This window comes from Poecilia latipinna, unplaced genomic scaffold, assembly GCF_001443285.1.
Source record: "Poecilia latipinna isolate Pla-1442-1.1 unplaced genomic scaffold, P_latipinna-1.0 Scaffold975, whole genome shotgun sequence".
NCBI lineage: Eukaryota > Metazoa > Chordata > Actinopteri > Cyprinodontiformes > Poeciliidae > Poecilia > Poecilia latipinna.
Window position 1 is genome coordinate 116,464 of NW_015113591.1, and position 13,024 is coordinate 129,487.

At 39.1% G+C, this 13,024-nt stretch overlaps 1 protein-coding gene across 2 annotated transcripts in view; it reads right to left on the reverse strand.

The window, feature by feature from the left end:
- The window catches only part of znf644a (zinc finger protein 644a), a 24,237-nt gene continuing 11,213 nt past the window's right edge, over positions 1-13,024 (reverse strand). The window contains exons 2-6 of one of the 2 annotated variants that reach the window (XM_015050089.1): positions 7,175-9,590; positions 5,501-6,091; positions 2,838-2,963; positions 1,388-1,490; positions 1-712 (exon numbers count right to left, since the gene is read on the reverse strand). In XM_015050089.1, coding sequence (XP_014905575.1) covers positions 517-712; positions 1,388-1,490; positions 2,838-2,963; positions 5,501-6,091; positions 7,175-9,590 — 3,432 coding nt within the window. In that variant the 3' untranslated portion in view covers positions 1-516. The remainder of the gene's footprint in view (positions 713-1,387; positions 1,491-2,837; positions 2,964-5,500; positions 6,092-7,174; positions 9,591-13,024) is intronic. The other variant, XM_015050090.1, reaches the window with a different exon arrangement.

Consider the following 13,024-nt stretch of genomic DNA (forward strand, 5'->3'; position numbering starts at 1 on the left):
TAAAAGGTTGCAGTCTTTCTTTTCTCTCTCTTTTTTTTTTTGTTGCTCTTGAAGTAAAAAAAAAAGTGTCATCGCTCTAAACTCTGGCCTGATAAGAGTGTGTTTACTGGGTCTTGTTGAGACGCGAAAAAGAAAAATGTGTTTTCTAAGAGGACCAACGACGGCTCCCGGATCTGGACTAAAACGGACTAAAACCATGAAAAGTCTGAGGTATAAGTTGTCTTCTTTAGAAATGGATCCAACACTACATTACTGCATAAAATAAGAGTCTTATCCATTTGGAATTTAATTCCTCATAAATGGACCATGTAAAAAGAGACGAAGGTAACAATATTCCAAAATAATATTTTCTCATCTGTCCAAAATGTTCAAACAGGCGCAATGTCTAAAACATTGGGGCTGCGTTGTCCTTTTGGCCATTATTTCATTGACTTTAAAAACAAAAGTAAGTGAACAAACATCCAATGTACACGTACATACAATCTAGTGAAATCTAGAAAAAGGTCCCCTTTGGCCTCATGAGGCAGCGTTGGCGACCAGCAAAGAGCCGTCTTCGTCCGTCTTCAGGGTGGGGGGGTTTGTGGACAGCGAGGTGACCTCAGCCATGCCGAGCCCAGTGCGAGGGACACCAGTGTTCATAATGTGTCTCTGTAAATGTTTGATCCAGTCCTCCTGGACTGACAACGGACCCTGGAAGACGAGGTCACAGAACCTTTGGAGAGGAACAGAAGGTGAATTCCTCTTTACTCCAAGAAAACAGCTTAACGTCCAAGAGCATGGAGGAGAGCTGAGGTCATTGTAGATAGCAAACAAGAGAAGTAGATTTCTCCTCTAAAATAACTAATACATTTTCAACTTAATCTGAGTTTTTCTAGAAAAAACAAGATCTCAGAAATTTTCTACATAAAACCCAGACATTTCTGAACTACAAAATGACACTACAAGAATCTGTTCTAAAAAAAAACTAAAGTTATGAACTCCGAAAGTTGAAAATGTGCAATAAAAACAAGGAAAGTTTGAAATCTCAGAAATCACCTAAAAAAAAGTAAACTTCTGAGTTCCAAGAGTCAAAAATGTATTACAACAAACCTCTGAAACATTTAGACTAATCTCAGAAATTTCCTAGAAAAAGGGGACATTTCTGAGCTCTGAAAATTAAAAAATTAGCTTTAAAAAACAAGAACACTGAGATCTATGAAATTTTCTAGAAAAATACAGGTATATTTCTGAGCTTTATCTCAGAATTTCTGTTTCATCTTGCAAAATTTTTGACTTTAGGAGCTCAGAAATTATTTACGGAGTTGTTGTTTTTTTCCCCTTTTCCATCAGCAATGGCCCCAATATGCCGTCATACAGCAGAGCTTTTGAAAAGGCAGAACAAACTTGCCTGCAGGTGAGCCTGTACATCTCCTCTGGACTCTGGGCTAAGGGCAGTGTCTTCTTCTTCAAACCGGGCCTTGAACGCGTCCTGACCGCTTTACACTGAATTGCTGCAAGACGAGAATTCCAGTTAAACCCACAGAGTGATGGGTCAGATTACAGCGCAGCCTTGCTATGAATGAACACTATAATAATCAGTCGATGGTGGAGCTTTGATACACACATTTCACACATTGTTTGCTCACAGATCTCTGTCTGGATCTCTCCTGCTTCCTTGTTTCAGGATGGTGAGTGTTCTCAATTAATATAGTGTCACCTTTCTACAACAATGGTCTCAGCCATTTTTATCTATTTTTTTTATTATTTTTTACAAGTGATTTTAGCAACAAAAAAAAATCCCCTTGTTCTTTCTAAAAGATCTTAAGGGCAAAAAATGTTATTACTTTATGAAGGTGACGATATGCACTACTGTGATTGCTTAATCTGCTCCTCTGGATTTTTGGCAGAAATGTGACACCATTTAAATCTTCTATTAAGAACATTTACTTATAATTTGTTTAAAGTTAGACAGTCAGGCCCAATCTTTGGGTGGCTCCTGTTTTTGCCACTTTGGAAATAATGCAAAGTTAAGGTCCAAAATACTCGTAGGTTGTTCATAACACTGCTGCTGAGCTTCACGTCGAGTCAACCAAAGTTGCCTCAGTTGTTGTCACACCACTTCTAGTCTGGCTAGACTGGTTCTCTTTTACTTTAGAGTTTTGTAACATTCTGGTTCTGACTTCAAGAAGACATTCTTCACAGAACCTTTAAAACTGTATGGCTCTGGGGTAATTTCATCTATAAAACATGGATGTGTCATGTCAAATTGAAAAATGAAGGTAGAAAAAAAACTGAACCGTGGGACTCTCTCCTACTCGATTAAAAGTGAACTCTGTTTTCCAGTTCTGCAATTTTTCTTTTTTGTTTAGCGCTTCTGCTAACTTTAGCGGCTGAGGTTTTTCTAAGTTAAACAAATTCTAAAGTGCCAATTTACTTGGCTGTTTTGTAAACTTTCAGTTGAAAAGAGTTTTACATCTGTGTTGGTAAGAATTCTTCAAGGGTCGTAGTCTTTCAAAGGAAGATATACCTTGAATTGAGGTTACCATTTTAATGTAAGGTTCAGCTAAATGCCACAATGGTGTAGCACTTTAGCATTAGCGGAACTAATGTTTATGATTAGCGTTTTAGAATCCACCACCGCTGTTTTCTAAAAAAATAAAATAAAAAACAGCTAAAAGTATTTAAAAACTGATATTGCTGAGTATGTGGTGTATGCTATCTTTAAACATTATTGGGGTGAGGCAGTATGGGTCAAATACAGATACATTCAAAATGTGCAAAGATGACTTGTTGTGTGAGGTGGACACACAATAAGTTAGTTAGAAATGTAAATGAGTCATGTTTAAAGCTGAACTTACTGGTCCCTTCCAGTAAGGCAATCTGTTGTCTTTTTGCAAAAGCCCGAAGGTGATTGGACAGGCTAACTCCACTGTGGAAAGTTGCATTACAGTGGATGCACACTTTCCTATTGAATTCACCCTTTTCTGTAAAAAGACACAGATGACAAGCAAAACATTGTTGAACATTTTTAAAACATGGTTTGTGGAGGTTTCCATCTCATTCTACTACTTTATGCTGACAATGCCATACTGTAGGGTAGTAGAAAATAAGTTCAATTAATTGGTTTAAGGAAGAAAAGACAAAATCATCAGTATTTAACACTTTACAACACTTTATGATTTAAAAGTGAAATTATAGTCCATTTGTTGGTTCTCCATGGCCACTGTAGGGAGGGAATTGAAATGGTTGAGCAGTGAATATCTGGTATAGTCAAAGGGAATCAAGTCAAAAGTGGATGTCTGACACTTAAAGCTATGGCACATAACTTTTATGTTTTTAATATTTGCTAAATTTGTCACTATTTTGTGTGATAGGATAGTGTGAGACAAATAATCTGTAAAAAAAAAAATTCAGCTCCTCGGCCTTCTCCATGTGTTAACTTCATAAATACTTCGCTTGGTCAGACACAACCAATCACAGCCAGGAGGAGGGTCTTAGCACTGAGATAGATTTTTTTTCACAGTTTATCTGTCTCATATCATCACAAAATGTTGATAGTTTTAACAAATATGTAAAAAAAAAAAAAAAGTTACAAAAGTTACACACCTCAGCTTCAATCCCTCTCAATTCAAAATATTAATAGCAGTTCATACAAACACTTTTAAGGACAGTTAAAGTGTTATTGCCTTTGACTTGACGGTTGCCTGTAGAACAGTGCATGTTTATTAAAAAAGAAGTGCCTGGCTTCAGGATCATTTGTTCAGGAAAACTTGGCAAACAAGTCTAAATTCTCCAAATCCTCTTTTACTTTTGTTTATTCTTTACCGTCTCTGGTAAATTTAATGTAGTGGTTTTCCTTTGACAGCCTGATAGATTTGACCCGAGATCAGACTGAAAGCCTGGAAGAAAAAAAAAAAAAAAAAAAAGATTCAAACTTCTTCCCTCGGTCCCTCAGCAACCAGCACAGCCGCTAACAAGCACCAGTTTGGTTGAATAAAGGGCGGTGTGTGTTTTACACTTCAGTGGGCAGTGATGCATGAGAATCACTGGAAACAAACCATCTGCTATTTAACAGTGCTTTTAATTTGAAACCCACCACACTAAAATTGACCATTTCAATGTGTTGTTTTTTTTTTTGGAGGCTGACTCCTCTGGTCAGTGGAGAACCTGGTCTGTGTCCTTGCAGATCTCCAAGCATTTGATGCAGTTGTTACATAAGCTGAGCATTTTCCCACTGCTGATCTGATTAAATGAAATGACCTGCAGTAGAGTCGTCTGTATTTCTGGTAGAACACAGAGATTATAATGTTTGAACTTGATTTAATTTGTTTTTACATTTTTCAAATTTCTGTCTCCAACTTTCTGTATTGTTTTAGACTTGAATAAACAATAAACAATCGAGCTTGAGATATCTGGAATAATTCTGAGCATTCTTGATTTGTTTGGGGCAATTTGTAACGTTACAACTGAATGTAAAAGTTATTTTATATTCTGTTTTCAGGTTTGAAAAAAAAAAGAAAAAAAGAACCTTTTACGACTTCCAGGTGGTGTAATATAACCTTTCCCTTCCCCCAGCTAAAGCGGGTCAGACTAATAAAGAAATCATGCTAGTAAATGTGTTTTTTGTTGTTTCAAATGTTGAGAATTTTTGGGGTTTTTTTATTAATCTTTGTGCTATTTTCTATTTAGACGATTCCATATAAGGACATATTGATCTGATTTATCCCCTTTGTGAACATGACAGTTTAACATACGTGGTGATCAGAGCTCCTCTGTGCCTCTCTGACCTGCTTCAGCCTTATGTTTCACCACAGGCCCTAAGATCAGCTTCTGGTGGTTTAAACTAGGCTGAAGCTCCAAAACTACAAAAACAAGCTGCCATTACATATTAAACAGGCTTCTTCTCTTGATGTTTTCAAGTCTCCCTTAAAAACACTAATTTCAGTGGCTTTTGAAGAGTGACATGATTTGTTTGTTTCTATTTTACTACAGTCTGTGGAACATTTCATTTAGCTTTCATTGTTTACTTTTATTTGTGTCTTTGATCTATTTCGGTATTGTAACAACGCTTTGGCTAAACATTCATTTAAATGTGCTTTGTGAATAACATGGATACAGATTTGAACTGGATTAACGTATTACCTGTATTGTGCTAATTATTAAACATGGGAGATTTTACTCTCTTTAACCCATTTACTTGGGTTATCTGCTAATGGAGAGCAGATGAAAATTAGCGGTCTTGCTAAAGTCAGCATATTTACATCACGCGTTACTAATATCCATTAATGTGCATGACCCTTTTAAATAAATACATTTCGATTGGAATATAAAGATGTTTTGATCCCATTCTGATGATCAGTGTTCAGGAAACTGCTCCTGTATGTTGATGACGCCTTACTTCAACAAAAATAATCAATGGTGGTAATATCGCTAACAAATCTTTTCTTCTACAATAATACATTTTGAATAAGGATAAATTCATTTTCCCTCTAACCCATTTACTTCTGTTTGAGTTACTTACCACCAGGTACTGAGTTTGGCAGTGAAGACACAACTTTTGATCCTGAACTTTCCTCAGGATTTGACGAAACTGGTAAACCGTTTCTTGACATCTGAGAGGATCCCTTTTGTCTTGCATCTTCCTGACACTTCCTCTTTTTCAGGATCCCAATCAGGGCGGTCGTGCCTGAGAGGGACGTCTTAACATCCAGCTTTTCTAGTTGCCCGCTTTCAGATTTGCCCTCTGCTAAAGAAAAGGGCATCAGTGGTTTGGCATCAGTGCAATGGTTTGGAACCGAGTGACTTTTTGGGAATCCCATCTGAGAAGAGGCGAAGCGATTGACGATGGGCAGCTTTGGCAAAGCACCGTACTGGAAATGGTTTCGTCTTTTTCCCAGAATCTGAAAGGCCCGCTGGCACTCCTTCTTGTCGCGCATCAGCTCACGGAGTAAAATTAACGGGGATTTGGTCTTTGTAGAAAAGTTCCTTCCGAGCTTTTTCAGATGACCTCGTATGTGGTTGGACTGTCCAGTTCTGTTGTCAAATGAGTCCCCACATAATGGACAAGAGTGAATGGTCCTCACAGTTTCGGAATCTGAATCTTCCTGTAGTGCTGTAGGGAGAAAAGAAGGTAAAAGTGAAAACATTATCTTAATGTTATGGCTTCGCTACTACTACTAGCATGTGCTAAGAATAGAAATTTAGCATTTACTACAGATACACTATAACAAAGTAAGACTTTGACTATGACATGTGGGTTCTAGGTAACTTTCTGGAGAGAAAAAAATGGCTGTGCTAGCTAGAGAAAGCCTTAATGATTCCACAAGAACACAATGTTTTCTTCAGACCCCAGTTGAATCCAGTCTCGTATTGACTGATGATAGAATTATTCATTGGCTTTTCCACCTGCACCACCAAGACAGCTTTGAATATTGTCTCTAATCATTAATCATGGCTCATTAAAGATAGCATAACCCATCTATGATGACAATCCAAGACGGTGGAATTCCTTCATTTCAGTTACTCCTTAAGCTGGAAAGAAATGCATGAAATAATTTAGTATAAACTCTGTGGCCTGCGTAGAAAACTAAACAAATGGTGACCAGGGATGCTGTGGAGGCACAGGGGCAAAGCATAGCCCACATGAAGCAACTGTGGGCCGCGTTGAGGACAGGTTCGAATCCCTGCCTGGTGACATTCATCGCACATCCAAATGCAGGAATAAAACATAACCACAAAAACTGAACTTTATTTGTTTACAGGAAATGATGATGTCAAGTCACTTTGTTCTGTTGGTAGACATGCTAGCTGCTCCCAACAGAGCTAGGTTTTGGTAAAGTGTAAGATTCATTTCTTCTCAGGATAAGACCCCAACATTCTTGACTGAGGAGTTGGAGGTCAGTCAAGAAATAAACACAGCAGAGTTCTTTTTTCTTTTAATTTATCCAAGTTTATCACTAGCTTTCACATGAAAGTACACCTTGTTGACAGCAAATTATTGCAAAATTCCACTAAATTTGAAATCAAACCATCCGTCTTTGCCTTTTCGCTCAATATTTTCTTCTTTTCTTCTCACTATGTCTCTCTTACTGCTACTCAAAGTGTGGTTATTTCACATTTACTTGTTTAACATTGTTATAACAAACTGTTTGACTTCATTTTTTTTTTTAAATAAAAAGACATGCACAAATAATACCTTTTTTCAGTCGCTGTAATGTTGAATTCTTCCGCCGGATTCGTGGTCTTTTGTTCTGATAACCAACCTCCTGTGGAGACCCACCATGCTGTGAATCATAGCTCACTCTAACCCTGTGAAGATGTCCACGCACATGATTGGACAGTCCAATTCCTGACTCAAAAACAGCAGGGCAGTACGGACACTTCTTGGTGTCCATTTCTGCCTCTGACAAATCGTCTGAGGGGGATTCCCCCAATGGGATTTGGTGGGCCTCGAATGTTTCTTGAAATACCTCGGTTTCAATGCATTCTTCTTTGATTTCAACCTCATTCTGTTCCTGTTCTTCAGTCTTGATTTTCTCAAACAGCTTTTTCGACGCCTGTAGAGCACCTCTCATGGACATCCTCCTACTGTATGTGTATATTATGTGTTTCTTTTCTTTTTTGATCACATCGCTAAAATGATTACCGTTGGCTTCGGACTCTTTGACTGGGAAAATGTCCTTTTCATCATGGTCTGATGCATCTTCTGAGCTAACTTTCTTAGGACTAGGCGAAGGTTTTGGTAAAATGAAACATGAGTCTTGGTCGGAGGTGTTGCGATATGGAGTGGACATTTTTCGTTTAGACTGAGACTTTTTGACTGGTGAGTGCTCCAGGTTAAAGTTAGGACTATGTTGTGGTCCAGCAGGCTCTTCAACCTTGACCGACGTCATTTCTTGTGACTCGTCACAACAGTCTTTGTCCTTTTTGGAATAATAATCATTTGTGCTAGAGTTATTGCTTTCATCCCTTTGCTCGTCGCCTGTCTTTCTATGGTTCTGACGAGACAAGAGAACGTTAATCGATTTGTCAAGCTTTGATTCTGTCAACTGAGACTTGGGATCTCGCCTAAACTTGCTATTTTTGAACAGGTCAGAAATTCCACCGGACTCGTCGGGTACGTCTTCAACTGATATTTTTGACGTAAACTCTGCATCTTCGAATTGAGTTTTACGCCCAGGTGACTTGCGTTCCCTGGACTGTTGTGCATTTGTCTCCTCTTTCTGTGCTCTTGTGTATTCCTCAAAAGACATTTGATGACGAAGGATTAAGTGATTCACAAAAACTTGCTTGCCAAAAGCTTTATAGGAACAAATTTCGCAAGGGTACATATCATTATCATCCCTCCGTACTCTTTTTCTAACTCTAATAACCGTGTGGTGCATAACGCTATGTCTCCTAAGATCGTGGTCAGTCACGGTTCTGTAACTGCATTTGTCACATTTAAACCTTCTTTTGTCTTTTTCATGAGTTTTTGCGTGCTGAACAAAAGAGTCTGGGCAGCTTGTACCAAATGGACACTGAGGGCAGAATAACTTTGCGTCTTCTTTTTTCTTGTCAATTGCATCTCTTTCTTCTTCCATGAGTCTCGTTTTCTTCTCATGGGTGGACATGTGGTCAATTAGTGAATTGCTTTGTTTGAAACATTTGCCACATTCTCTGCATATAAAGGGTTTTGCTGGATAACTGGGGGGGTCATTGTGAGACTTCATATGATTAAACAAGCGATGCTCCTTCTTGAACACCAGATTACATTTTGAGCAAGGGAACGGCAATGGTCTCCCCTGTGATTGAGAATTCACTTTCAGCCGCCCTTTTAGTGTTGAATGTTTATCATTTATGTTATTCCCATGTGAACTTCTTGCAGGTGTTTTGTACAGAATTTGCTTAATGACCTTTACTGTTCCGTTTGGATACTTAGGTACTACATCTGCTGTAGATGACTGTGGCGTGGGCAGCTTCTGTGGTTTAGCGATGTCTCTAACATGACCAGAGTCTACGTAGCCTTCAGCATCAGACGATTTCTCAGATGTTTTGGGGCTTAGATCCGGGTATAGATCTTCTGAAGGATCCACCATTACCACCATGTCCATCTTCCTCTTCCTTCTCCTTTGACTGTTGGAAAGACCAACTTCCTCTTTTGGCTCCTCTGCAGGGGAATCATTGTGGTTCTCCAAAAGAAACTGCATAAACTCTTTGTGAGGGTCCCAGTTGAGGTCACTGGCACTGCTGAAATCGTCCAATGAATTCTCTGCTGATTCTGTGTCGAATCCCCAAATTCCAGGACTGTCGATTTCCTGCACAGTCTTTAGCTGGGTGATGCTCTTTTCCTCGTCTTTTTCGGAGGTAATGCAGTGAAGTTCATGAGCTTGAGTAGCCTGATGCAAAGAGGGTCCATTCGCCAAACCGATTGGAGACAACATATCCGAGTTGGACAGAACATCTAGGACATTGTTTTGATGCAAAGATGGCGTGTCAAAAGAATCGGTGCAAGAGGCCGAATCTTGCGCCATTTTCACAGGTTGCAGCAGCATGAGGGACTGAATTTCAGAATCAGCATCTTTTTCATCTTCATCAACACCTGTCAGACATGACACCTCCATGGCCATGACCTGGAAGACAAAAGAAAAGCTTATTCAGATTACAATAACAACAGACAGATGAAATACATTTTTGAATGTCAGGTAAACTCGTTAACATTTGCAAGCATACAAAAAGAAACAAATCAGTCAGTTTTTTTTAATGAACAGAAATTAAAATTACAGTGGATCCCCATTTATTCGCGGTTTGGTATTAGATACACATTTCCATTGATTTTATTTTTTAATGGAGCGCAAGTTCAAATTATTAGTGGAAAATTTGCCATGCCACAAATTTTTTGTAGAGAACCACAAAAATATTCAAAAGAAAATGCAATTTAGGAAGCTGAAATCTCTATAAGCAATGCTACTTGATACTCTACTGGCTGACATTTTCAAAGCAGCCAATCCAGGGCTACTATTAGTTTTTCTTGCCACTGATTGGATATAAACCCTGCATGACTGTGGACATTAGATGCTGCAGTAGTGCTAAGATTATAAGATTGCGTCTTATGGTGACATAAGACACAATTTGAGTTTGTCACCAAAGCTCAAATGATCGGAAAACCCTTGGAGGTAGGAAGAGACCCCTGGAAAGACCCAGAACTCACTAGAGGCACTATATTTTCCATCTGACCTAAGAATAGCTTGGGATCCCCAAGAGTGAGCTAAAGAGTGTCCCCAGTAAGAGGGATGTCTGGGTTTCCCTCTTGGACCTGTTACCACATCCTGATCTTGGATAAGCAGAAGACAAAGTCACATTAACACAGCTAAAATATGGCTAAATATAGCTAAAATCCTCGAGGTCCCCCTGGAAACTCTTATGACTGCCTATTTTAATGGTTCAAACAGAACATATACCATGATAGGCATTAACATACACAGTAGAAGCAGTCTTGGCACTACCACAGAAGCTGATATGGTGTTCCTAATCACTGCTCTTGGGGTACAGACAATCAGTGACAAGAAAAACAAATCATGCTTCTGGATTGGGTGCTGTGCAAATGCCAGCCAATAACGCCTCAGGCTTGTTGCTTTCCATGCAGCATTTTGTTTTGAATAGTTGAGATATGCTGTACAAAACAATCCACCCGTAGGCAGGTTTCCGTGAACAATTTGGAGCCATGTTCCAGAAAAATGTGCAGATACGTAAATTTGTGAATACTCGACCACGAATAGGCAGACATTTACTGTAACTGATAACTTAATTTTGACAATGCAAAAACAGAACCTAAAAGCTTGCAATTGTGAGGCCAGGCCCACACAATATAGGGTGATCACATAAAGTTACATGGGTACTGGCAGTACCCTCTGCACCTTAAAGAAAATCCCTTGGACAAGAGGCACAATATGTAGGCTGTGAAAAACAGCTGAAAACACTGCAAACTTTTATCATACCTACCACTCTCGGCATAGAATCATCAAGTAAGCAAGTTAAAGCTTCAACCTAACTCAGAAAAGGAAAGCCAATTGCAAAGTGCACCGCAACATTTACAGCAGAAGGTTTGCTGCCATTGATGACCAGGGGTTTCAGGCTATGGAATGCTCAAGACTCTGTGGTCACCACCCAACGAGATCATAAGTCATAAGATAACTACAAGTAGGTTGAACAACTCTTAATATGATGTAGGTACAGTCATTGTCATGCAATCTTTTGTCACCAAAGCTGTACATTGTCAAATGTGTGGCATACCATGTAGGAATTGGGGATGGCTGAAACTTGAAATAGTCATTCCAAGATAAATTTTCACAGAGTTTAACCAAAAATGATCTGATGTTTACTAGGTCTCAACAATATAAGAAAACTATGCCACGATATTGGTAAATACTGTAATAGAAATGAGTTGCAGTTAATCTACATTTTCCACTGCTATCAATGCCTCTGCATTACTTTTCAAATAACAGCAAAATTTGTGTACTTTTTCCTAACTGGAGAAAATGGTTAAGTCTCTATAGACTGTTTTACGTTAAGAAGAACAATGGATATACAGTATGCAGTGCTACATCTACCTTAAATGGAAAACTGAACTGTTTTCACAGTTGTTGTGGAAAAGGCAAAAAGAATTCCTGCCTTGAATTCCTCAATTGCCCAAGAATGTGTTATGTAGAACTTAAAATGGTTATCAATCACTCTTGCACAATAGTGTGTAGTGGTAGTGCAAGTCAAGGGCCTTCCTGACCATAACACTGGCTAAGAAAGTCCATTGTCTGCAGACTGCTGGATATTATTCCAGAAAGGAACCAAAGGCAGGGGTGCTGTGGTGGCGCAGGGGCAAAAACACAACCCATGTATTGAGGCCTTAGTCCTCATGCCAGAGGTCACAGGTTCAATTCCCAGCCTGGCAACATTTGACACATGTCTTCCCCCTCTCTCATAACCCTCTTTCTTGTCAAACTACTTTCAAAATAAAGGCCACAAGAGCCAACAAAAAACCTTAAAAAAAAGAGAAAGGAACCAAAGGCAAGTGCTCCCCTTCCCAAGAAACAGAAATGTAGATAACAAAAAAATAGCTGAGGAGTACCACATGATGTTTAACTAGTATTTTTCTTCAAAAGCCTGTTACTAGTAACTGGTAATGAAGCTGTTCCAGTTGTCCAAGCAGTCCTTCCAATGTCTTTAGGTGGTATTATGACATAATACCAAACATACTTCCAAAAGCAGTGTGTCAAAGTTCCCATGTACAGTACACACCAAAAGTTTGGACACACCTACTCATTCAATGACTTTCCTTTATTTTCATGACTATTGACATTGTAGATTCACACTGAAGGCATCAAAACTATGAATTAACATGTGGAAATATGTACTAAACAAAAAAGTGTAAAACAACTGAAAATACGCCTTATATTCTATTTTCTTCAAAGTAGCAACCTTTTGCTGTGATTACTGCTTTGCACACACTCTGTGGTCTCGATGAGTTTCAAGAGGTAGTCACCTGAAATGGTTCTCACTTCACAGGTGTGCCCTGTCAGGTTAATAAGTGGGATTTCTTGCCTTATAAATGGGGTTGGGACCACCAGTTGTGTTGTGCAGAAGTCAGGTGGACACACAGCTGATAGTCATACTGAATAGAGTGTTAGAATTTGTATTATGGCAAGACAAAAGCAGCTAAGTAAAGAAAAACAAGTGGCCATCATTACTTTAAGAAATGAAGGTCAGTCAGTCCGAAAAATTGGGAAAACTTTGAAAGTGTCCCCAAGTGCAGTCGCAAAAACCATCAAGCGCTACAAAGAAACTGGCTCACATGAGGACCGCCCCAGGAAAGGAAGACCCAAGAGTCACCTCTGCTGCGGAGGATAAGTTCATCCGAGTCACCAGCCTCAGAAATCGCAAGTTAACAGCAGCTCAGATTAGAGACCAGGTCAATGTCACACAGAGTTCTAGCAGCAGACACATCTCTGCAACAACTGTTAAGAGGAGACTGTGTGAATCAGGCCTTCATGGTAGAATAGCTGCTAGGAAACCA